Source organism: Diabrotica virgifera, chromosome 1 (assembly GCF_917563875.1).
Source record: "Diabrotica virgifera virgifera chromosome 1, PGI_DIABVI_V3a".
Lineage (NCBI taxonomy): Eukaryota > Metazoa > Arthropoda > Insecta > Coleoptera > Chrysomelidae > Diabrotica > Diabrotica virgifera.
This window is the reverse complement of record NC_065443.1, coordinates 81,314,897-81,340,843: the sequence shown is the minus strand read 5'-3', so window position 1 is coordinate 81,340,843 and position 25,947 is coordinate 81,314,897. Positions and strand designations below refer to the sequence as shown.

Here is a 25,947-nt window from a genome sequence, read left to right as displayed (position 1 = left end):
TCATATTGATGTCATTGCATCGCAAATTCCATTTGAAGAAATTTGCCATACATTTTTGGAAACTTTTAATGGTTTTAAGTTATTTTTCGGGAGTTGATATTATGCAAAAAATTAAGTTGCCTCGCAGATTTAAACTGCGTTTATCTCAAAAACGTTTGAGTTTAGCGAGATGAATGTAGTATACCTTATTGAAGTAAAAATATTAAGAGAATAAAAGCTTTGATTCATAAAGTATGTATAGTGGGTAATAAAAAAATGAACCTATTAAATGAGCGCTGAAATGCGTATGTGGCGCCCTCTGGGTAATACATCATTTTTAAATCGACCTATTTTAACCTCAGGAATTTAAGGTTAAATTCACTAGAAAATGATAAAATTTAATTATATGAACAACTGGAAGAATAATTATATGAACCATTACCCAGAAATTACTTAGTACTAATGGTTGGTAATTCCAATCCAAAAGTAGGTAAGGAAAATGAAAATAAGCAAGTAACAGGGAGAAACTATTCTTCATGAGACAAGTAATAACAGAAGAAAATTATGCCACCTAGCAGCAACAACAAGCACAGACGAGAATATAATATAACATGGCTGATACCTGACTAATTACCATAGTATAGAATCCAGCGGTTCTCAACCTTTTTGAGTGATGTACCACCTACAGTTATTTTTATTATTTTTGCTACTACCTATATTTTTAAATGTATTATCAATACTTACTAAGTACTACTTTTTTAATTTTTTCTGTGTTTTGTGTACCACCGCGAATAATGATATGTACCACCAGTAGTACATGTACCACAGATTGAGAACCTCTGGATAGAAGGAACAGTCAAGCCCAGCGGAATTAACGGAATAGAAGCGCATATGGAGATGACGTTGTTCTAAAGGGAAGAGACAAGAAAATATTAAAAGAAGCAGTAACAAATTCTGGCAAATGAAGCACAGAAAAGAGGTCCAGAAATTAACGAAAGAAAAACAAAATATTATCTTTTCTAGAAAAGAAGATATCAAGACGAGGGAAATCAAGATAGGAAACTGCAAAGAGTGTGTTTATTCCTCCCGTTCGGGTCGGGAAATTAAAACTGTCAAATTGTCACTCGGGTTAGGTACAAATCGGTAATTTTAGAACTCTTAATAGGCCAGTAAGGATCTGCGAAAAAACGTCTATTTTTGGATGTGAGAGGTGGCATTCGGATTTTTGCAGATAAAGTTAGGTGACACCTTCAGTAATAATAATTGACTTATGCTCCTTCTCAAATATGCCCGGAACATTAATAAAAAAATTAAAATATTTAAAAATTTCGAAAAACATCGATTTTTTCTGCTTTCTTTGCTTATAACTTTAAAACGATTCGTTTTGGAACAAAGTCGTAGAGAAATAAAATAAAGATAATTGAATTTGGTATGATATACGACTGGTAAAAAATGTCTTAAGGTATTACCTTTTCTGCAATATAGCAATAAATACAAAATAAGGTGGCAAAATAAGTCTGTTGTTATTCAATATTTTTTAGCCACTTTGGTGGCACTTAGAACCTTAGTAATTCGCTTAGGAAATTATTTGTAACATACTTAAATCGTGTACCAAATTTCATTAAAATCGACCTAATAAATTTTGCATAATAAATTTGCAATCTAAATGTTTTTAAAAAAGTTCAAATTTTTTAAAATCTTTCTGAACAAAAAGTAGGCCATTTAGAAGTTGGCTAATTTTTTACATATAAAGAGGTGCTCTACCTATCTAATACACTTTACAGAATTAAAATCGGATTATTTAAGGGCCTCAGCAATGTTTTAAATTTATAAACAATTTTTTGGCTTTTAAACAAATAGCTTTGTTTAATAATAAAAAAATTAATTTTTAGCAATGCAAATAATTAAAACCGGTATAATTTGACTTAAACTTTCAAATGCTGTCAGCATAATTGCTAGTTTATTTTTTAATCAAACGTTATTCGCGTTCAAAAATTGCAATTTCTCGATTTTTTGAAAGTCCACCGCGTTTATCTCGAAAACTATGCATCCTACAAAAAAACTTGTAAGAACATTTTTTGCTTAGAATTACCCAAGAAATACAAAAAAATGTTTTATTTTGCGAAAAATCGATGTTATGTAATTCCTCAAGTTCTTTGTTTATAACAATCTTATCGACATCCGGATCAACTGTTACCCAAAAAATTCGTGTTCTACGGGTCAAAATACATAAAAAACTTGGATAAGTCCATCTAAATAAAGGAGCCCGTAGCACCCCCTCCTGGCCACAGTACTAATTTGTTTATAAGCCAAAAAATTGTTTATAACTTTAAAACATTGCTGAGGCTGCTTAAATAATCCGATTTCAATTCTCTAAAGTGCATAAGATAGGTGGAGTACTTCTTTATATGTAAAAAAATTGACAAATCTTTGTATGTTCTAGTTTTTGTTGTGCAAGATTTTAAAAAATTTAAATTTTTTAAAAAAAGTTTAGATTGCAAAATCTAGTAAGTCAATTTTAATGAAATTTGGTGTACGGTTTTAGCACATTACAAAAATTTTCTAAGCGAATTAGGAAGGTTCCAAGTGTAACCTAAGTGATGGAAAATCATTGAATAAGGATAGGCTTGTTTTGCCCCCTTATTTTATATTTATTGCTATTTTGAAGCAAGGGTGATAAATTAAGACATTTTTAACCAATCGCATCTGATAGAAAATTTAATTATCTTTGTTTTATTCCTATATTACTTTGTTCTAAAATGAATAGTTTTTAAGTTATAAGCAAAAAAAGTAGAAAAAAAAACGAAATTTTTTGAAATTTTTAAATATTTTATTTTTTTTATTAATGTTCCGGGCATATTTGAGAAGGAGCATAAATCAATTATTATTAACGAAGTTATCACCTAACTTTATCCGCAAAAATCTGAATGCCGCCTCTCACATCCACCTAAAAACAGATCCTTACTGGTATATATGTAATTACTGTTGATAATACTTTTTGATAATTTCCCTTCGTCAAGTAGCACGGCAGATATCGTCCGTTGTTACGCAAATTTAAAATTAAATAAACAATCAGTGACATTAATCACAATTAATATTTTACAACTTGTCAAAGTGAACACCATGAGCAGGTTTAGCAAATATTCAGACGAAGATGCTAATAGAATGATTTAAAAATGCAGATTTATTCATGAAATAATCTTACCAAATTACACTCGAGCTCCTAAATTACCGATTTTTATATTGCCATCATGACAATTTGATATAATTAAAACTGTCAAAGTGTCACTCGGGCTACAAACCGATAATTTTAGAGCTCTTGTGTAATTACAAGCGATAATTTTTCAATAATATGGAATTACACTCGAGCTCCTAAATTACCGATTTGTATATTGTTCTCGTGAAAATTTGAAATAATTAAAATTGTCAACGTGTCACTCGATATACAAACAGGTAATTTTGGAGCTCTTGTGTAATTACAAGTGATAATTTTTCAATAATTATGTTGTTTCAACTATACATCGTATAGTAGGTATGTGATATTTTAAATGCTTTTGATAGGTACGTTACCTACAAGTATAATCGCATGCATGCATAATCACATGCATTCCTATGACAATAATATTCTCTATGAAACATGTACCTATCTAAAAATATTTTTGTTTCATACGTGTTGGCTTTTTCGTACTCGTAATTAAAACGGTGACAGCACAGTCATAAATTGCGTTAGAAAAAACAAAGTTATCTATAACCTATTATTAGATGATTAATAATATTAATTAGTCCAGGTTGTGAGACCGCTTATGTACGAAAATTTTTTTGTTTTTGATTCCGTTTTTTTTGCAGATTCCTGTCCAAAAAGTCCCCTTTAAAATCCTAAAGGCGCTGGACGAAATTTTTGGGCAGAAATTGTTTAAACAGGATTTTTAAATAAATGCCAAAAAACACCTTTTTGCTCAGGAAAGCATTGCTTTTAGATTTTCTGGGTCATTATACTAAATAAAAACGGTCTCTTTTCATTTATCTCAAAAGTTGATAGTTTTAGAGTTATAAGCTCATAGATATAATAACCAATAGATTAGGAAAGGTCCGAAAAATAGCGTAACGCGGAGCAGTTCGAGTCGGTGGTCTATCTATCTCTCTACCGGCGCTTAGCTTTCTCTCTCTAGCATATGATGGCCGCTGCCTCTGTGTCTGTGTCGTTCCATTACTCCCACCGCCACCTCTTGGTAGATACGCTCACACTCACACGACAGACAAAGATAGCTAGACCACCGTACTTGATATTGGCGTTACACCCCGATGCATTGAGTGGCATATCCCTAGCCTGGTCTATTGTTAACATGTCTGTGTATAAGCTACGGTCTGCAACAAAATAAACAATACTGAAATGCGTTTGCGTATGCCTCAAATTTGTATGTGTATGTGTTGAAACGTAGTGAGTGGTTTCCGAACGTCGTTATAACGTATATAAATGTCGTGTTAATGTTAGATACTTCAGAATGGTCGTCAGTTTTGCAGAAAATAATTTTAACGTGCAGTGCTATCGTGCTATTTTCAGTACTGTTTATTATGCCGCATACTGTATTTAAAATCTAAAAAATTTAAAAATACGCATTTTCGAGTCTTGAAAACTTGTATGTTATAGATGTTAAAGCTGCTTTTGATTCTATAAATAGAGAAGGAATATGGTCAGTAATGGAAGACCTGCAAATCCCGCAAAAGATAGTAAGCGTGATAAAAAGTACATATAGAAACGTACTTGCCAAAGTACAAATTAACGGAAACAGATCGCCAATAATAAACCTATGGAGAGGAATAAAACAAGGGGACAGTCTCAGCCCAGTTTTGTTTATATTAGTAATGGATAGAGTAATGAAGAGCGCTAAAAGAAGGTCAAGGCAATTACAGTCAACAATAGGGTACATGAATTTAGTACCAGTGAGAATGGATGGATATGCAGATGACCTAGTAATAATAGCAGACAATAAAGAGAAAATGCAAAAATTAATCGATATCTGGGTGGAAGAAATAGAAAATTTGAAAATGGAGGTAAATGTAAAGAAAACGAACACCATGATAGTAGCCCAAAAGAAAAGGGAAGAAATAGACCAAACGATATTTAGGTGCAAAAACGAAATAATAGAAACAGTCTCGACGTTTGAATGCCTGAGAGTAATAATATCAGAGGATGGAAAGCTAGATCAAGAAATCGCATACAGGGCGAAAAAAGCAAATAAGATCTACTATGCACTAAATAAAACAATATTTGGAAAGGAAGAAATAGATCAAGAAATAAAACTGAAGGTAGGTATACAATGCAATATCTGTACCAACTTTAATATATGCAAGTGAGACATGGGTAAACAATGCAAAAATAGACAGTACAATAAACGCAGCGGAGATGAAGCAGCTGAGCAAAATAGCAGGAAAAACGAAATTGGACAGAATAAGAAATGAAGATATTAGACAAAGACTAAAACAGGAATCGATAATAACCAAGATCCAAAAAAGAAAATTAAAATGGTATGGACACATTAACAGAATGGACCAAGGAAGACTACCAAAGCAGGTGATGGAATCAAAAAGATATGGTAAAAGAAGGAAAGGGAGGCCAAGGAAGAGATGGATCGATCAGATTATAGAAATTGGACAGGAAAAAGGAAAAACGCATCAACAAATGAAAGAGTTAGCAAAGGACCGCAAGAAATGGAAGATATGGATAGAGGATGAATAAAACCTCCGACGCCCCTGAGGGGCATAAGGAGTTTCGAGAAAGAAGAAGAAGAAAACTTGTATGTAAATTATTATTTTTCAGGTTGCCAAATGTCTAAAGTGAACTTTTTTTAATGGCATAGACATTATGTCATTCAACCAGAAATTTGAAGTTTAAACAATTAGTTTCAAGATTCTGACGAGTCATCGAGGCTTTTGTCACTGTGTTTTACTGACCTTCACCAATACCATTAAATTCGTAATTCATAGTAGCCCAGTAAATGAACGGGAAATTCGGCGATACCGTGTAATTTTCAGGGGCAACTCCGAATTGCATGAAAATTTGGATTTAGGTTCTACTTACCCTCCACTTCAAAGTTGAAATTGTGCCGTTGGTTGCTTTTACTTGGGGGGTGACAGTCACCCCTTCTCGGGGGTGAAAAAACATACGTTCAAGATAAGACCGGAAATGGATAAATTGACTGATTTTAAGCAACTTTTGTTTAATAGAGTTTTTTACGTAAGTCAACACTTTTCGAGTTATTTGCCATTGAGTTGATTTCTCGACAAAAAAAATTACGTTTTCAGACGGTTTTTCGCAAATAACTCAAAAAGTAAATATTATATCGAAAACATATCTTTAGCAAAAGTGTAGTTTATAAAAAACCCAAAAAAATGGTGTATCAGTAAAGTCTATCAATCAAATAAAAACAAAGTTGTAGCTCATCAAAAATACGTTCTTATTCGTCTAATTCCCAATCGAATATATCAAGGTGAAATCACCGAAAAATTAAGCACTTTTCGGGAAAAACCCGTATAAACTTTTTTAAAGTGTTTATAAAAAGCTTTGTTTTAATTGTTAACAAAAGTTTTAGCATTAAAAATAAGCGAGTTACGCTCAAAATAAAGTTGGCCCTCTTTTTTTTTGTAAAAACTCATGAAAATCTCGCCGTGTTTAGCTCCCCAAATGAAATTAATCGCTACCGCTTTATAAACAATTTACTTACCTATATATTTTTTATATGATCTGTTAGTCTCACCAGTTTAAAGTGTTTATTTTTGAAAGGGTTATAATTGAGAAAGCTTGAATGGGTCACTAATCAGGAGTGTATGCAAATTTTGAACAGCCATATCTTAACCAATTTTTGTCTTACGGAGAAACAAAATGAAACTAGCATATTTATAATAGCAAAACCTACATTTTTTTACTCTTTAAGATTTTTCTTATCACTAATATTTTTTAAATTATTTTGAAAAAATGAAATTTTTCAAAAATTTAAAAAAAAAATTTTTTTACTATAAAACCAAATGTTTTCAAAAATAAGCACTTTAAACCAATCAAACTTACAGATCATATAAGCAATACACATACAGTTAAAACAGATGTTAAAGCCAAACGATTAATTTCATTTAGGGTGCTAAATAGAGGGAGGTTTTCACGCTTTTTTTTTACCAAAAAAAAAGGGGCCAACTTTTTTTTCAGTGTAACTCGTTTATTTTTGATGCTGTAAACTTTTGTAAAAACAAATAATAAGCTTTTTTTCGATACTTTAAAAATGTTAATAAGGTTTTCCCGAAAAACGCTTCTTTCTTCGGTGATTTTGCGTTGAATTATTCGATTTGGAATTAGACGAATAAGAACGTATTTTTCATGAGCTACAACTTTGCTTCTACCCAATTTGTAGACTTTACTGGTACACCACTTTTTTAGTTTTTTTATAGGCTACACTTTTGCTGAAAATATTTTTTTCGATAAAATATTTACTTTTTGAGTTATTTGGGAAAAACGGTCTGAAAACGTAGTTTTCTTGTCGAAAAATCAACATTTTAAATCGCGAATAACTCAAAAAGTATTGAATTACGTAAAAAAATTTATAGGACAAAAGGTGCTTAAAATAAGTCAATTTATCCATTTCCGGCCTTATTTTAAACACGCGTTTTTCATCCCCCGAGAAGGGGTAAATGTAAATGTCACCCCCCAAGTAAAAGCAACCAACGGCACAAATTCAACTTTGAAGTGGAGGGTAAGTAGAACCTAAATCCAAATTTTCATGCAATTCGGAGTTGCCCCTGGAAATTACACTCCAAAACGGTAATTTATTGGGCTATAGAAACAGTATTGCATATTGCCATGAGCAAGACCAAATGCAATACTAAGAAATGTGCTTGCAAATGCACTAGTATGCACGCCAAAAGTGAAGAAAGAAGAAGGTTGTTTTTTAATTGTTAATTGTGCGCGTCCAATCGATTTTTAAGCCGCCGTGGCGCGCTGCGGTGCTACTCAGTCGCACTTATACATTTTCGAAAAATTTCCAAAAAATACTTGAATTTATTAAAATTTTGTAAGTTATTATTTCCATAGTTTTTTTAATAAATTATTTATTTATTAAATTAATTACATATTGCCAATGTGCTAATTAAATACACCAAGTTTTAATAAATGTCAAGTATTTGTTGGGAATTTTTCGTGTATGTACGTATAAAGTATAAAGTGTATGTATCCATACGTGGGTGCTCCGTGCTCGGTGTAGCTGCTCAAATGGATACGGCATGTGCTCCCCTACAAATAAACCGCAAACCGGTTGGATCGAAGAGGGTGAGCGACGAGCACCAGCACCAACGTATCCATATATGGAGCTGCTACGCCGAGCACGGAGCACCCACGTATGGATACGTACCTTAATATGTATAAGTGAGACAGAGACGCGCCGGCGCCGTAAAAATCGAGTGGACGCGCATAATTAACAATTACAAAACAACGGTCTAAATTGAAATAAGCCTCGATGGCTCTACATAATCTTGAAACAGAATGTTTCAAGATTCTATTTTTAATTTAGGCACTTGGAAACCTCAATAATATTAATTTACATATGAGTTTTCAAGCTCCACAAATGCGTTTTTTCGTATTTTTGGGATTTTAAATAGCTTATAACCCAAAAACTATCAAGTTTTGAGATAAATGACAAGAGATCTTTTTTTATTTAATATGACCCAGAAAACCTAAAAATAATGTTTTCCAAGCAAAAAGGTGTTTTTTGACATTTCTTTAAAAAATTGTTTAAAACAATTTCTGTCTACAAATTTTTCCCAGCACCTTTAAGATTTGTTTAAAGGGGACATTTTTGGACAGGAAGAGACCGAATCCGAAATTTTTCGTACTGGAGCGGTCTCACAAACTGGACTAAATATAATATATGACCTATAGGATTTTATGGCAATTTTACTCTGTAGAGATAAAAGAGTATAAAAGAAGTTAAACAAATAACATAAAAATGTCCTTATGTAAACAACAATTATAATATATTAAACAATTTTATACTAGTCACATAACTTTTATACAGGGTATTTATTAATAATTTGAAATATTTTAACTGTAGATTCCTGGGCTCAAAATATTCAGATTTAACGACGTTCTACACCTTTGACAAAGAATTAAGGATTTGCATGAAATTTTAGTATGTTATAGTTTACTTCAAAAAACTAAGACTTGATTTTTGAAAAATTGTTTTACCGTGCCGTTTAATTACTATTAAGGGTCAAAGTTAAGTTTTAACATGGGCTCTTATGGGAATTCTTAAAAAGTTAATAACTTTTGACCCAAATTTACGATTTTTAATTATTTTTGCTTAAATTAAAGGTTTTCTTGTAAGGAATAACATATTAAAAAATGAGGATTGTTTACCGTACCATTTATTTTTAATTTATTTATTATGATTAATTCCGTAATTTATTCCGTAGTTTCCGTAATTTATTATAATTTATTTTTATAAAGTATTCAATACTGAAACATATGATTTGAGTCTTCTTCTTCTTTTGCCCTTTAATTCGTCCAATTCTGAACATAGGCTTCCCCCAGTTTCCTCCATTCGCTTCTGTTTAGTGCTTTTTGTTTCCAGTGCGTTCCTCCTATCTTTTTAATGTCGTCTCCCCATCTCATCTGGGGTCGTCCTCTTGCTCTCTTTCGTGTCCATGGTCTCCATTGTCCATTGTTGTATCGTGCTATTCCACCTATTGTCCGTTTGTCTAGCGTTATGACCTGCGAAGCTCCATTTTAGCCTGGTTATATGTTGACCTGCGTCTTTGACTTTTGTTCTATTTCTGACCCAGTTGTTTTGCTTTTTGTCTGTCAATTTTACTCCTAACATTGCTCTCTCCATGGCTCTTTGTGTCTTTATTATTTTATCCATGTTTGCCTTGGTCAAGGTCCATGTTTGGCATGCGTATGTGAGAATTGGGAGTATGCACTGGTCAAACACTCTTGTTTTTAAGTATTGTTGTATTTTTTTATTCTTTAGGACCCATTTTAATTTTCCAAATCCTGCCCAGGCTAATCTGACCCTTCGTTTTACCTCCGCTGTTTGGTTTTCCTTATTTATTTTTATAATCTGTCCCAAATATATATAATCATTAACCGCTTCTATTGTGGTGTCGTTTAGTATTACATTTCTATTGTCTTGTGTGTTTGTCATTGTTTTTGTTTTGGCAAAATGATTTGAGTATTCTGCTATAAATGCATTGTTACCAACCTTCGCTTGCATATGAGTTTCCCCCCCCCCTTTCCTCTGAGAGGCATACCCCGCAACGAAGGTGTAGAACGTCGTTAACCCAAATCACTTAAATAAAATGTGGCTCCTTACTGAGTTACAAGGTGTTTTATTTAAACATTTAAAACTATTTATACCCAGCACTTTAAATTGGTTTCCCCTTTCCAAATTTTACGCCACTGGCGAAATTGCTATTTTAGCGCAATTTTTCAATTCTCCAATACTCTCTATGTAAAAAATATACTCTTCATTCGTAACAATAAAGTCATTATTTTTTGAGATACATATTTGAAATTATTGAAGTGGGACAGTTATTTTATGATTAGTGTATTAATGGAGAAGTTTACCATTTTTTTATGATTGCAAATAAAAATTAAAGCACACCTAAATTACACTATCAAAAAAAATTATGATATCTCTAAAAATAAAAAAGTTATAGGCATGTAAAGTTGCGCGTTGCATTCATCATTTTTATTTCAGCAGACGGGCTTTGTGACGTCACATCTCCGTACCGGTTTATAAACTGAACGGAGCGACCGGCGCCGATGCATAGTACCGTCGTGAATCTCAAACCGAATCCACGCTAGTAGCCCCAACAGCCTTTCAAAAGGCTAACAAAACCCTGAAAAGAGGAACACCGAGGCAGAACTTGAAGGAAACCGTCGTCCTGTTGAGTTCTCAACGAAAGAACGGAAAAGAAAACGAAGAAACGCCGCGAAACGCGAGAGAAATCTACTAAAACCGTTACGCGACCGCGAATCGATACCATTGGTTCTAGCCGATCAGGCCACTAAAAAGGTCTAGACAAGCTTGGAACCTCCACGGTTTTGGCGCCAACCGGTTGACTGACTGCTTCTCCACTAAGTATTACCAAATACGCGGGAGAATCAGGCTATCGACATTGACGCTGTTCTGCGTTCCCGCGAACCAGAAACGAAAAGACCGCGAACTAGTGCTCAGTTCTCAGGTATATGTATGTACTTCATATCATTATCACCACACCACCAAACACACACAAACGCACTACACACAATAACAGAGATACTGTATGTATAGGGTCCAAACATTGAGGCAAAGTTAATACACTTATGCTTCTGGTGGACTTACTGTATATATAGATTTCAAAATCAACACAATACGGACTTGCTTCGTAAAGAAGTCAAGTCTGCACAAACCAACTACACAACAGGGAAACTGTAGGTATAGGGTCCAAACAGTGAGGCAAGTTAATACACTTATGCTTCTGGGGGACCTACTATATTTATAGGTTTCAAAAGCACACAATACGGACTTGCTTCGTAAAGAAGTCGGGTCTGCACATACCAACCACACAACAGAGACACTGTATGTACGGGGTCCAAACACTGAGGCAAAGTTAATACACTTACGCTTCTAGGAGACCTACTGTATATATAGATCTCAAAACACACAGCGCGGACTTGCTTCGTGAAGGAGCTAAGTCTGCTAATATCAACCACACACACGAATAATATATATATATATATATATATATATATATATATATATATATATATATATATATATATATATATATATATAATTGGATCCAAAACGGGATAGAGTTAATATACTTATGTTCCTGGGAAACACTGTATATATAGAATTCTAAAACACGAACAAGCTAGGCTAAATCAAACGCAATACTACTCTACACTGACTTGCTTCACTAAAGAAACCAAGTCACATACACACACAACAAAACAGGGATACTATATGTATAGGGCTCAAACACTAAAGTTACTATACTTATAGTTTTGATTTGAGGTACTGTATATATAGATTTCAAAAACACGATGGACAAGAGTACCACAGACACGGATACCACTACCGACTTCGATGATGGCGCATCATGCTCCTCTGACTCCTCACAGGTTTCGCTACTAATTGACGGCAGGAACATAGAGACTCAGGAGGAGTGGATGCAAGCTCTCACCGAGGTGGTATCCACCAACATAACGAAATACCCAAAAACCACAAAAAAAATCATAAATTCACTATATGAAAGCACAACACATATAGAATCACCACAGAACACAAACGCTACTACATCACAAGAAACAGAACATCCATATACATACTATATAACACAAATTCCGAGTAAATACACTAAACACAGCAGACTATCCAAAGCTATAAGAGAACACATAACAAAAGATATACCTTATACACTAAGAGTCTCTACACCACACAAACAAGCTACACTCAAAACACAATCACGCATACCACAGCTAAGAAATCGCAAAACCGAACTTTACACAAACACAGACTTCGAAAGCGTACAGATAACCTCATTCAAACCACTCGATTATATAGACGAATACCCAACGCTATACTCCAAAAGAATGAGGGACAAAGCAGAAAAAAACATAGAAAAACCAGATACACATACACAAACCCCAAAAACACCCACACATACACTAAAATCGCCCACACATACGCCAAATACACCTACCACACCACGTTCGGGGAGCCTGAGCCCTCTCGAGACGCCCAGGACTCCTGAGGAGTGGAGGAAGCGCATAAGGTCTGCGTTCGACACCTCTCTTCGGGAGACCAACCCCGAACTGCACAGACAAGTACAAATACAACAAAGGCCAATGCTATCTCCACAACATACAAAACCAACCGAACATGGAAAAATCAAAGAAAATACACATACACGCACACTCACACATACACCTATACAAACCCAAACAGATACACAAATCAGTGCGCTCACTACCTCGCAGCAGGCGGTGAGCGTTCAGAACACAAACACCGACTTGGTACATACACCTATGGACCAAGCAGAAGAACACACAACAAACAATACCAACAATACACAACCAAACACCACACAAAATTCACCCAACAGCAGCACACAAACAGACGACACAACCTACAACTACAGACTAGAGCATATCCCCATAAATATCTGTCAGCAGCGATCATTTCATGAATTTATCATAAACAACAACTTCCTAACACAAGATTTTGACTCAATAAAAGTCTTCCCCGCCCATAAGGCAGCCTCAATTCGTACGACCGAAAAAATAAATCTCATCAAATTCCAGGCAAAAATCCACAAAATAACCAACGATAAGTCAATGAACATCACATATAGTCCGCTTTCCAAAAGGACAAAGCCAACTCCACCGCAGCCAAGCCCAGCTGCACCTTCCCAAACATATCAAATGGTTATAGCCGGAGTAGACAAAAGTCTAACACAAAAATATATTGAGGAATTCCTAACCTCAACAAATTTTCCGTTCAGCAAAGTCGTACGAATAACCGCCCGATCCAATAACAAACCTACCTCCTTCATCAGGGTCTTCACAGACTCAGAAACCAAGTTCGCAGAAGCGCTTCGGTGTGGTATTAGAATGGATGGGGAACGGCTACGTTGCGAGCTTCCAAGAGCAAGCAACACTGTTCCTAGCTTCCTTAAATACTGCACAAGATGCTGCAGAAACGATCACCTCCGCACAGAGTGCCGCCAACCAGCCATTATCTGTCCCTACTGCGGACAACAGCACAGATCGACTGCATGCCCTACGACAGACAACCCAAAATGCCCTAACTGCGGGGGAAAGCACCCAGCTTTCTCATCAAAATGCCCAAACCGAAAAGTAACGCCAAATAACGTACACAATGCAGAACCACTACAAACCAACAACACAGTAAAACAAAACCTTACCAGCGATATAAAACAAGCAATATACTATACATCTATGATCCTCCTAAACATATTCCCAGATAAACGAAACGAAACAGCACACTACATAAACACAATAACAAATCAAATCTACGGGCACACAGTAATCACCACAGCAAACAACAACACAATAACCCAATCATTCACATCACTACACAACTAAATCACACTAACACATACACCTAACACCATTATCATTAAAAAAAAAAAAAAAAAATCCAAAAAAAAAATTCACAAAAAAAAGAAAAAAAAAAAAAGGAAAGGAAAAAAAAAAAAAAGAAAAAAAATTCATTCATTACACACGAACACACACATGCATGCATATACCACAATATTCACTCCAGAACGCACCACTAATACATAACAAACCAAATAAAACTAAAAAAAAACCGAAAACCTACACATTACCACACACAAAACACCATAAGTACATACATACCAAGAAGAAACGAGCGTTCACGTATACTCCTTCAGAGTCGAATCACACAATACAGGATAGGGGGAAGGTAGTTTTCTGTGGTTTCCTACCTTCATTGCACAATGATACCTATACCTAGGAGAGGATCTAGCCACAGCTAACCTCCACGCGTTACCAAAAAAAAACAAAAAAGCCAAAAATCTGAAAAGAGCCGTTTGTCCACACCGAGCTTGGGGTTTCGTGGCGGGCTTGGTACCTTCCGAAGAACGGAAAGAAACAGCGACCGAACAAACAGCAACAGCACAAGAAGGAGGAGCTTGTCGGTGGGGGCGGAGCTCTGCACGGCTTGGCCTGCCCTTTGGATGTCGGAGTGAAACGATTCCTATGTTATACCCAAACCCAAAAAAGAATCCCCGTTCCGTGAAGAGGCGAGAAAGCCTAAACGCGGTTATCATAACATGTCCTGACTGCCTGACTGACCGGCGCCGACTCGCTTAGATTACTCATACTCATCGTTTGTTCGTTGTCGAATGTGTACCATTTTATTGTTGTTATAAAGTTTGAAAGTGGTGTATAAAGAGTGAAGAAACAGTGTTATTGATTTATATGATGAGTAATATTAAAAAAGGCTGCTATAAATACTGTATTGTGCCTAATTGCACGAGCACAAGAATTAAAACACCAAACAAAATATTTTCCATGTACCTTTGCAAACAGACAAGAGAAAGAAATGGTGCAAATTAATGAAGCGAGATTTAATTGGACCCAAAAGTATCAAATACGTATGTGAAGAACATTTTGATGTGAGTTAACACTTTCTTATTTACTATCAAGATATAATAATTAATAGATATTAACTAATGGTGTAATTGCAAACAATATGATATTATATAATATGTTACTTATGTAATTAGTCCTGTCGCCAGGGGGGGTACAACGGCCTCCTTAATTCAGATGGACTTACCCAAGTTTTTTTTATATATTTTGACCCGCAGAATACGAATTTTTTGGGTAACAGTTGATCCGGATGTCGATAAGATTGTTATAGACAAAGAACTTGAGGAATTACATAACAGCGATTTCTCGCAAAACAAAACATCTTTTTGTATTTTTTGGGTCATTTTAAGCAAAAAATATTCCTACAAGTTTTTTCGTAGAATGCATAGTTTTCGAGATAACCGCGGTTAAACTTTCAAAAAATCGAAAAATTGTAAATTTTAAACCCGAATAACTTTTGATTAAAAAATAAAGTAGCAATTCTGCTTACCGCATTTGAAAGTTTAAGTCAAATTATATCGGTTTTGATTATTTGCATTGCTAAAAATTTATTATTTTATTGTTAAACAAAGCTGTAAACTGTAGTAAACACCTAGTATGTGAGTGATGTTTTCTATGATTTCTCATTTAAAATCGAACGAGTACGTAGAGTAGCTACAAGTGCAAGCGAGGCAATTTCTACGTAGCATGCGGTAAAACGCATGTATTAGGCACGGGAAACCTATGTGTTTATAGATTAGTTTAACAATAAAAAAATTAATTTTTAGCAATGCAAATAATCAAAACCGATATAATTTGACTTAAACTTTCAAATGCGGTAAGCAGAATTGCTACTTTATTTTTTAATCAAAAGTTATTCGGGTTCAAAAATTGCAATTTTTCGATTTTTTGAAAGTTCAACCGCGATTATCTCGAAAACTATGCATTCTACGAAAAAACTTGTAGGAATATTTTTTGCTTAAAATGACCCAAAAAATACAAAAATATGTTTTGTTTTGCGAGAAATCACTGTTATGTAATTCCTCAAGTTCTTTGTCTATAACAATCTTATCGACATCCGGATCAACTGTTACCCAAAAAATTCGTATTCTACGGGTCAAAATATATAAAAAAAACTTGGGTAAGTCCATCTGAATTAAGGAGGCCGTTGTACCCCCCCTGGCGACAGGACTAAATATCAAATACACTAGTTTAATTTTTTTGTATCTCTACAAAGTCCATAAATGCATGCAGTAATATGCAACCGTCATAAGTAGAAAATTTTACCTTGCAAAAACTCCAGAAAGATCCCAAAATTGACTTTAAAGTCTTAAGCTATGTTTATTGCAGAATGTTTAACAATTCGTTAAAGTGTATTTGCAATATGTAAAATTTATGTTTATACCTTTATAATGTAACAAGTAAACTAGTTAAATTTTGTTCTATATATCTATTCATTTTATTATTACAGATTGAAAATGATGCAGAAAATTTAATAAAGTTTAAATTGATCGGTGGAACATTAAAATTGAAATCAGAAATATACCCTCGCAAGTTTGATTGCTAGAAAGTAGTAAAACCTTTAAGAAAAAGTGGAGCATATGAAAAAAGACGAAAAGCAGAATGTTTTAATGAGATTTTAAAAGATGATGTTCCATCGACCTCAGGTTGTCAACCTTTCGAAATCATTAATTGTGATCCAATATATGAAGAGAAAAGTGTACCAAAGGACCCTTTATCCGAGGATTGTATTTTGAAAAGTGTACTAGGTAGTCCAAAGAAAAAATATAAACATAAAAGAGTGCAAGTTAATATAAAAACTCCACAAAAAACAAGGAGGTGCAAACAGTAAGGTTTAGAACGAAAAAAAGTGACATGGAAAATAAGCGAAAAAACATCTGTTCCTCACCTGAAAGTTCTCCTTCAAAAATGTCTGTGTCATCAATGTCATCATGTAGTAGCACAAGTTCAGATAGCATGTCAAATACAATCAAACCTAACTTTTGTAAAGATACTATACTTAAAATAAATACCAACATCGGTTTTTATTTGGGATTACCAGAAGAAGTATATTTTCTAACGAAACAATTATCTGAAAGCATTGCTTCGCCATTAAGAGATATTTTAATTTCATTAAAAAAAATTCGTCTTAACGACCCATATATACGTCTGGCCATTGACTTCGATGTCAGCACAAGTTTAATAGGAAAAATATTTAACAGAACAGTTCCGTTAATAGCCAACCGCATGAAACAGTTTATTTTTTTTCCGCCGAGAAACAAATTTATGAGAAGTTACCCATATCTTTTAGAAAGAGATATTTTAACACTGTCAGTGTATTAGATTGCTTTGAAATACGAATAGAAAAACCTTCGAGTGCCAAGCAACAGTCTTTGACCTGGTCTGAATATAAACATTGTAATACAATTAAATATTTGATTTCCATTACACCTGATGGATTAATTAACTACATTTCGGATGGTTATGGTGGAAGGGCCAGTGACACAATAATATTTGAAGATTGTGACTTTTTGTTGAATTTGTCACCGGGATATTCTGTTATGGCTGACAGGGGTTTTAAAAACATATCTCATTTGCTAGAAACTAAAGGTTGCCATCTTATAAGACCTCCAAGCGTTTCTGCAAACACGGTTAGTTCAAAATTGGAAGTAATGGAAACGAAACGTATAGCAGCGCTACGTATAAATGTTGAGAGATCAATAGGTAGATTAAGAAATTTTTCCATGGTAGCCCCTCACGCTTGTATCGATACTAAAGTCATTTGTATGTTGGATTTCATTGTTGTGATTGCATGTGGTATGGTTAATGTTCAAAATAAATTAATAACATGTAATTAAAACGTATTGTGTTTTATTTTTAATCTACAATCAATAAATCAAAAACATACTTCCAAAACAATGTACACTGTTTAATTAAATTTTTGCAGTATTCTTCATTATAAAATACTTCAAAAACATCTACTTGTTTGGAAGTCTCAAAATCATCGTGAGCGATGCAAAAATAAGCTTTCAGTTTTTTTGCAAAGTGCATTTGTAATTGCACTTGGGCTTCGCATTTTGGTGTTAAGTTATTTGAATTAATATATTTGGTTAAATTTTTGTTCTTCATCGGACATTTAATTTCAATAATATGGTCTTCTGTAATACCATCTGGAGAGGCACCCAACAAAGGATATTCGCTTAAGAGAAAGAGTCCGCACTTCTTGATCTTAATATTTTTAATTTTTTCTACCTCTCTCCTTACATCGTTTTCTAGGCGTTTTCCTAAAACAAAAATTAAAAAGTATTATGTACACCAACATATTAAATAAAAATTTATTAAGTACCTCTTTGAATTGCTATCGGCTCTTTAAACTGATATGCTCCTAAAATTTTTTCTACGAGTACCCCATCCGAAGTTTTACATTTTGACGCTTCGTGAGCAATAGAAGCCGTTATTCTGCCGTACCTCGGCTCGAACCATAGTGGAGAGTCAGATTGGTTGCTTGTTGCCTTTTCAATCAAGTTACATTGCGTTTCAGTAATATTCTGTTTGCAAAATGTTATAAAATCATTTAAACTAAACTGAACCTTACTACTCTTGTATTTACAAATCAGGTAGTGTAGTGAAGCTTTCATCTCCAAGTTTACATCCTTAAAATATGTCATTATTTGTATGTTGTTCGCATTTCGTTTCTTGCATTCGCTAATAAAAGTATTACAAAATTCATTATCTTCTGTTATTTCCGAAATTGTTGCGCAGTCTTTGTTAAAATCTTTGGCTTTAATAAATTTAACGTTACTTCCAACATTAGAAAGCGCTGGTTTCATCCAGTAGCACTTTACTGAAGTAGTTGCAGGTGCCTCACTAATTTTAAAAAGCCACATTAAAAAAGCTACTGTATGTTTACATCCACCTTGATTAGCAGCACAGTCATGACAAACAACATAACACTTTCAACCTTTTCCTCACTTTCGTCACAAACCAATGTACAGTGATAAGGTTTACTTTTTACTTTGTGTTCAGGTGAAATTCTGCATTTTACAGTACATTTATTGCCTTCACGTTTCACCTGGACATATCCGACAGCCTCATCTCGATAGGATTCTCTGCAGGCTCTGAAAAATTACCAATACTTAGGTACTTACTTAATTAATATTGTTTTAATCAACTTTACTTATGGACCACCATCATAATGATATATTAATGATATTATAATAACTACAAGCCACTACTGATAACACCTGATATTAAAACTTTTCATGAAAAAATAGTGTTCTTATAAAATTAATATGCAAGTAAAGAATTATTGATTGGTCGGTAAAAACATTAAACAAATTGGTAAAAGAATAATGTTTGCATTATTATATCTTTGCTTTATCAGCCAAAGAATTTCTATATTAGTAGTTAAGTAGTATGTAGACGACTATAATATTAAGCGAAAGTAAATAGATACTTACTTAGAAAGTTTTACTCCTTTTATTTCAGCACTTATATAAGATGGATTGGAAGAAAAAAAGTCCATCACTGTATAAATATCAATTTTTGGCAAATTATCACTTTGACCTTTTACAAATCCTTCTTCCATTACCATAAAATAAAATTTGAACGGTACTACACGTATAACACTTGCTGGTTCAATGCAGAATAAATGGACCGACCGTTCGGGACTCTGCACTCTGCCGCTCCAATACGGAGACGTGACGTCAGAAACAAAGTCGAAGCGATAATCATTTCGCGCGGAAATTCTCAACTTTAATATTCCATATCTCCGTCATTTATTAACGGATTTCATTCTTTCTTTTACTGATTTACCAGTTTTATTCTATACTTTGACTCTATTTGACTGAAAAACATATTATCAACACTATGAAACTTCTCCATTGGGTTGGTGTTTTTCATAGTATTTGCCAGCTCTACATTTGAAATTACTACTAGTACTCAGTGGCAACGCGTGACTTTTTCTGGAGTGTTACCAAAACCAGATGCAAAAAATCTTATTTAAAAAAATGAAGATATGGCTAAATGTATATTATAGCTTCAATCTTCAATAATATAATTTTGTAGGTATATCACTTGAAACTCTCGAAAAAACATATGTTCCTAGATGGTGGCAAAATTTTTGATCTTTATTGGCAATTAATGTTAACAATTCCCTGTAATTGCCTCGTTGTCAGAGTCGTCGCCCTCAAAATGACCACGAAACGCTAGTTCTTGTTTGGCCCAAAAACATACGGTATCCATTATAAGTGTGCTAATGATATACCTATCTATTTTTGTAACAAACTCATTATGTTTAGCAATATTTGCTTTAAAAGCTTGGTTAAGAGAACTTTCGGTTCTTGTTTTGCCAAACTGAATCAAATTGGGTATACATCTTACATGTAGGTAACGGAGAACTTTCTTGTCTCCTTTTTAAAACTCTAACAATATTTAAATAGTGAACCTGGTTTTTCTGTAGAAACCAGAACACATGGCCAACAATACAGTCTATTTTTCTTGCAACCATATAACCAAGGATTTTCACTGTACCAACTAAATTTAAAATATCAAACTACTTTTTTGATTCCTTTTTTAAATTGTTTAAAATAGGTCTTTCATTTTCAATAATCTCATTTTTTTCTTGAAAATTATACAAGGAGAATTACTATTCAAGTAGTTGATCGATTACGCAGCGACACTCATCCATGGTTAACTGCACGCACACATTTTATAGGTACTGTAACCAATTTTAAATCTGGTAACAGGGCTACTGATATACACAGCGCGCTTACGCCGTCGCTTCTTCAAAATTTTCAGTCACTAGCCGGTCCCGAGCGCCAGCGCGAGTATAACCATTGTAACCAGAAATGAAACTGGTAAGAGAGTATAATAAAGTGCAACTGATGTCACATAAACTCGCCAATATTTTCGTGTCTACGAGTAGTTGGCTATTTACTGAGTTAGGTACTATTACCACATAATATATTAATATATTTTTCTATTGGTAAATGGAATTATTCATCGTCATAAAATATTTATTTGCAAGATTTTTAACTGTTACCAATGGTAACAGTGGTTACATGGACGCTTCGCCAGTTCTAGTACTTCTTCTTCTTCTTCTTCTTCTTCTTCTTCTTCTTCTTCAGGTTCCTTCCCCTATCGGAGGTTGGAAATCATCATCGCTATTTTAATTTTATTGGCCACACTTCTGAATAATTCTAATGAGCTGCAACCGAACCACTCTCTCAAATTTCTTAGCCAGGATATTTTGCGTCGTCCTGGGTTTCTCTTCCCTTGTATCTTCCCTTGCATAATTAACCTAAGTAATACGTACTTCTCGCCCCTCATTATATGACCCAGATATTGAATCTTTCTAATTTTAACAGTTTTTATGACTTCACATTCTAGCTAGTACTTCTATAGTTTCATAAATATCTATGTCTGGTGATTGAAGTAATTTACTAACATTGACAACCAGAAAATTGCAGAATTGCAGAATTTAATGCTTAAGTTTTAGCTTTTTGTGACACTCTGTATTAATCTAATCTAATGAGCTATATATGATACATTAAGAGGGGGTGGTATATGAAAGTACATAACTTCAAGCATACTCTGTGAAAATTTCAGATTGATCAGAGCAAAATTACCGGAAATACAGCATGTTGAACATCCCTAGCTTCGACTCACTCTACAGCAGCTTCGCACCAGTGCGCTTGAGCGTAGTGAGAAACGTTCAACAGCTGGCCCATTTCTCTTTTGTAAATTACCTCGCGATTCAACAACGTACTCCGGTGTGCATCACTTTACGATTTAACAGACAAAAAAAGACTGAAAATAAAAGTTAACAAAACTTTAGACGCCCAAAACGGTTTTTTTGAAGGCGGTGGACATTGTAACTCAAAAACTACTTGATCGATCCACCTGAAATTTTGCATAGATTTTTTTTGAGATATTTCGTGAGGTAACGCTGTCGAGATATTTTTTGTTTTATGCTTATTTTTTGTTTAACAATATTAAATATGTTGATTTTCACCCTTTTTTTTACGAAAAATTTCGTTATTTGAGTTCTCGAGTGATACCAAAAACTCAAAAATCGTTAAAACTAAAAAAACTCGATAGCGTTACTTCGAGAAACTAATAAGCTAATAAAATCTTTTGAATTTTTTATTTCGCATGATCCAACTACGAGTTCTGATGTCCACCGCAAAATCCATTTTCTTGGAGGTGTCTGTAAAAATATGCCACCGTTGGCTTATTTTTCAATATTTTGCCTTGACATTTTTTTTTTTAAATGCTGTTTGTTTTTACGAAGTTGAAGTAGGTTGACTGGGGGTAGTAAATAAATCACTTCGCACTTGTTAATATTTTTGAATTTAAAGGTATATTGAGTATAACTAGATAATGTAACAGAAAATGAAAGGTAAATATGTGTGTTTCTTCTCTGAATGTTAAGACTCGAATGGGGTTCTGGAATCTGCCTTTGGTGAACTACGACCTTCAATTCCCTGCTTGAGAGCGGGAGAGGAGGTAGTAAAAAATGGACCATACTTATATGTATTAATATTAGCCGCATTGGCGTAGTGGTTCGTATTGTCAGATATGAATATAAATGCACGTAATTATAAATGTGCGTAAACAAATGCCTATCCGTTCTGGATGTTGGAGATCATCATGGCTGCCTTGACTTTGTTTACCGCAGCGTGGTACAGTTAAGGGGTAGTCGTGTTATACCACTTTCGTAAATTTTGAAGCCAGGAAATGCGGCTTCTTCCCGGTCTTCTGTTACCATTTACTTTCCCTTGGAAAATCAGTTAGAGAAGAGTACCCATAATTGAACAATATTGTAAATATTATATTTTCTTTTAGCGATGGTTGCCAATAGAAGGATTCTCCTCACGCCTACTTCCAACGGACCGGTACCACTTCTCGAATGCAGACGGCTCTGATGACCGTTCAATAGATAAAATTCGACTTCCTTCCATGGCATGGCAGTGGGAGGGCGATTGGCAGAAGGAATTGACTCTGAACGGTCAGCCGTTAGATCACGATGGCTGGACGTATGCCGTGGATTTTCCAGCAACCTATTATCCAAAGAAACAGTGGAAGACCTGCGTGCGGAGAAGACTTTGGACTAGATCTAGGAGATATAGTGCGATGAACTCTTGGTGTGCGATTGCACCTTTACATAAGGATGCCACCACCGTAAGTATTCACATTTAAATATATATCATCACCACTATTTTCTTTTTCTTTACCCCAATGCGGGGTCGTCTTCCTAATTACATTTATCCACATCTTATTTGTCTTATTTGACTTATTTGTCATTTTTCTTCGTGATCGTCAACATATATTCGTATTGGCAGCCGACGCAGAGAAAATGTATCGCCAAATTCTCGTACATCCGATAACGCTGTTTATGAAACAATTTTGTTTCGTAAAAATCCACAAGGGCCAATTAAAACGTACCTTCTTAATACCTGCACGTACGGTACCGCGCCAGCATCATATTTATCAACTCGAACTTTTAAGCAATTAGCTCAAGATGATGGTTTTGCGCATCCTCTCTCAGCTATCGCATTAAACAGAGACTTTACGTCGATCATCTTCTCACTGGTGCAAAGACTCACGCAGAAGCGTCCGCTTTGCGAGAAGATCTTATCGCATTGTTAAAAAAAGGCGGTTTTCTTCTTCGAAAATGGTCATCAAATTATTTGAGAGCATTTAAGAGTTGATCAAAATAAACACGCTGAGAGTACTCACATGTCTCTAGATCGTGATGACACCATCAAGGCATTAAGAATTGAATGGAATTCTCGCGAAGATACTCTATTTTATAGCTCGGGCATTTCAAGTATCGAAACTGTAACGAAACGCTCTATTTTGTTGCAAATCGCAAAATTGTTGGATCCTCTGGGATTGTTAAGCCCAGTTATCATGTACGTAAAAATAATTATGCAAATGTGTTGGAAAGCGGGAGTAATCTGGGATGAATCCCTTCCGCTCGAAATTCACGATTTATGGTTGTCATTTCAGGCTCAATTAAATCTTATCGAACATTAAAATTTTTCTCGTTGTATTACAATACCAAATCCCGTCGATATACAAATTCATGGATTTTGCGATGCCAGCGAAAAGGCTTACGGCGCTTGTCTTTATTGTCGTTCTGTTGATGCCGAGGGAAATATTTTTGTGCGATTGATTTGTGCAAAATCTTTCGTAGCACCCATCAGCTCAATATCGTTACTGCGATTGGAGTTTTACTTCTAGGTCAGCGGTACTTATTTTTGGTCGGACTCGACAATTACTCTTCACTGGATAAATACCCAGCCGTATCTTCTTCGCACATTTGTCGCCAACCGGGTTGCAGAAATACAAATATTGACTAGTCGGTGTCATTGGCGGCACGTTTGCTCGTTAGATAACCCTGCAGAATTTTATCGCGCGGTCAGCTTCCCTCAGAATATTTAGAAAATAATATTTGGCAAATCGGTCCGTCTTGGTTATCGCGAACCCAGTCTTCATGACCGAAAGGAATTTTGAATTCGATCGAAGTTCCCGAATTAAAGTTGGTAAGGCCTCAATCAATAAATTGTATGCAAGTTTTGTTGAATAATAATAATATTTTAGAAAAATACAGCTCGATGCAGGATGCATAAATTAATTCGCGTGATTGTCTATGTTCGTCGATTTATTTTTAACGCAAAGTTGAAAGAAAAAGATAAGCGCAATTTAAACGAGCTAAATGCTCAAGAGTTGGTCGATTCGTAATCTTTAATAATTAAGATGACGCAATTCTCGGAATTTTCAAAATAAATTAATTCTTTAAAATACAAGGATTTCGTTATTGGTAAAGGTACATTGGTGCCTTTGAATCCATTCCTAGATAATAACGGAATCTTAAGAGTTGGTGCTAGGCTTGATCAATCCTCGTTATTTAAGTCACAAAAACATCCAATTTTGCTGCCAGATAATCACTCCATTACTCGATTAATTATACGTGAAGAACACGTAAAATTAAAACATGCTGGTCCCCAAGCCACCTTGTACCCCGTGCGCCAAATTTATTGGCCGTTAGACGGACACGTAATGTAACTCGAAAAATTTTACATCGATGCATGCCTTGTTTTCGCGTAAAACCTCGCCCGGCTCGTAAAACCTCGTCCGGATAATAATAAAATGGGTATCCTTCCCGAATACTGGGTAACTCCTTCTCGACCATTTCTTAAAACTGGAGTTGACTATTACGGTCCTTTGTTTATCAAGGAGAAAAGGTTCCGCAATCGTAGACTATTAAAGGTATACGTCGCAGTGTATGTATGCATGTCTATACGGGCCGTTCATTTAGAACTAGTAAGCGACTTAACTACCGAAGCCTTTTTAGCTAACTTCCGCCGTTTTTGTGGTAGACGAGGAAAATGTGCAAAAATATAGATTCGGATAACGCTACCAATTTCGTAAGAACAAGTCGCGAGCTGTACGAATTATTTAACTCGTCATATTATTAAAATGCCATTAAAAAATATTCGGATGTTGAAAGGTTCGCTTGGCATTTTATACCGCCCAAATCTCCCCACTTTGGAGGAATTTGGGAAGCCGTGGTTAAGTCCTTCAAGAACCATTTAATTCGCACTGTAGGTGATACTTTGTCAACATATGAACAATTAGAAACTTATCTTATTGAAATAGAAGCGATATTAAATTCTCGTCCTATTTCTCCTATGTCGTCTAACCTAAATGACGTTCTTCCCCTTACCCCTGGACATTTTTTAATGGTAGTCCGACGACGATAATCTTGAGACTGGAAGATATGTCATCCAATAAATTATCAGCGCGGCAGT

The 25,947-nt window shown here is 34.7% G+C and overlaps 2 protein-coding genes across 3 annotated transcripts in view; one reads left to right on the top strand and one right to left on the bottom strand.

Annotated features, from left to right (window-relative positions):
• LOC114332675 (tectonin beta-propeller repeat-containing protein) overlaps positions 1-25,947 on the top strand; it is a 137,116-nt gene that overhangs the window by 22,862 nt on the left and 88,307 nt on the right. For both annotated transcript variants that reach the window (XM_028282504.2, XM_028282503.2), the window contains exon 2: positions 22,976-23,311. In XM_028282504.2, the coding sequence (XP_028138305.1) occupies positions 23,090-23,311 (222 nt within the window). In that variant the 5' untranslated portion in view covers positions 22,976-23,089. The remainder of the gene's footprint in view (positions 1-22,975; positions 23,312-25,947) is intronic.
• On the bottom strand, positions 18,492-19,730 carry LOC114332678 (uncharacterized). Its single transcript, XM_050657312.1, has 2 exons — positions 19,588-19,730; positions 18,492-19,245 (listed from the first exon to the last, which is right to left on the bottom strand). The coding sequence occupies exons 1-2, from the start codon at positions 19,719-19,721 to the stop codon at positions 19,023-19,025; spliced, it is 357 nt and encodes a 118-aa protein (XP_050513269.1). The 5' UTR covers positions 19,722-19,730; the 3' UTR covers positions 18,492-19,022.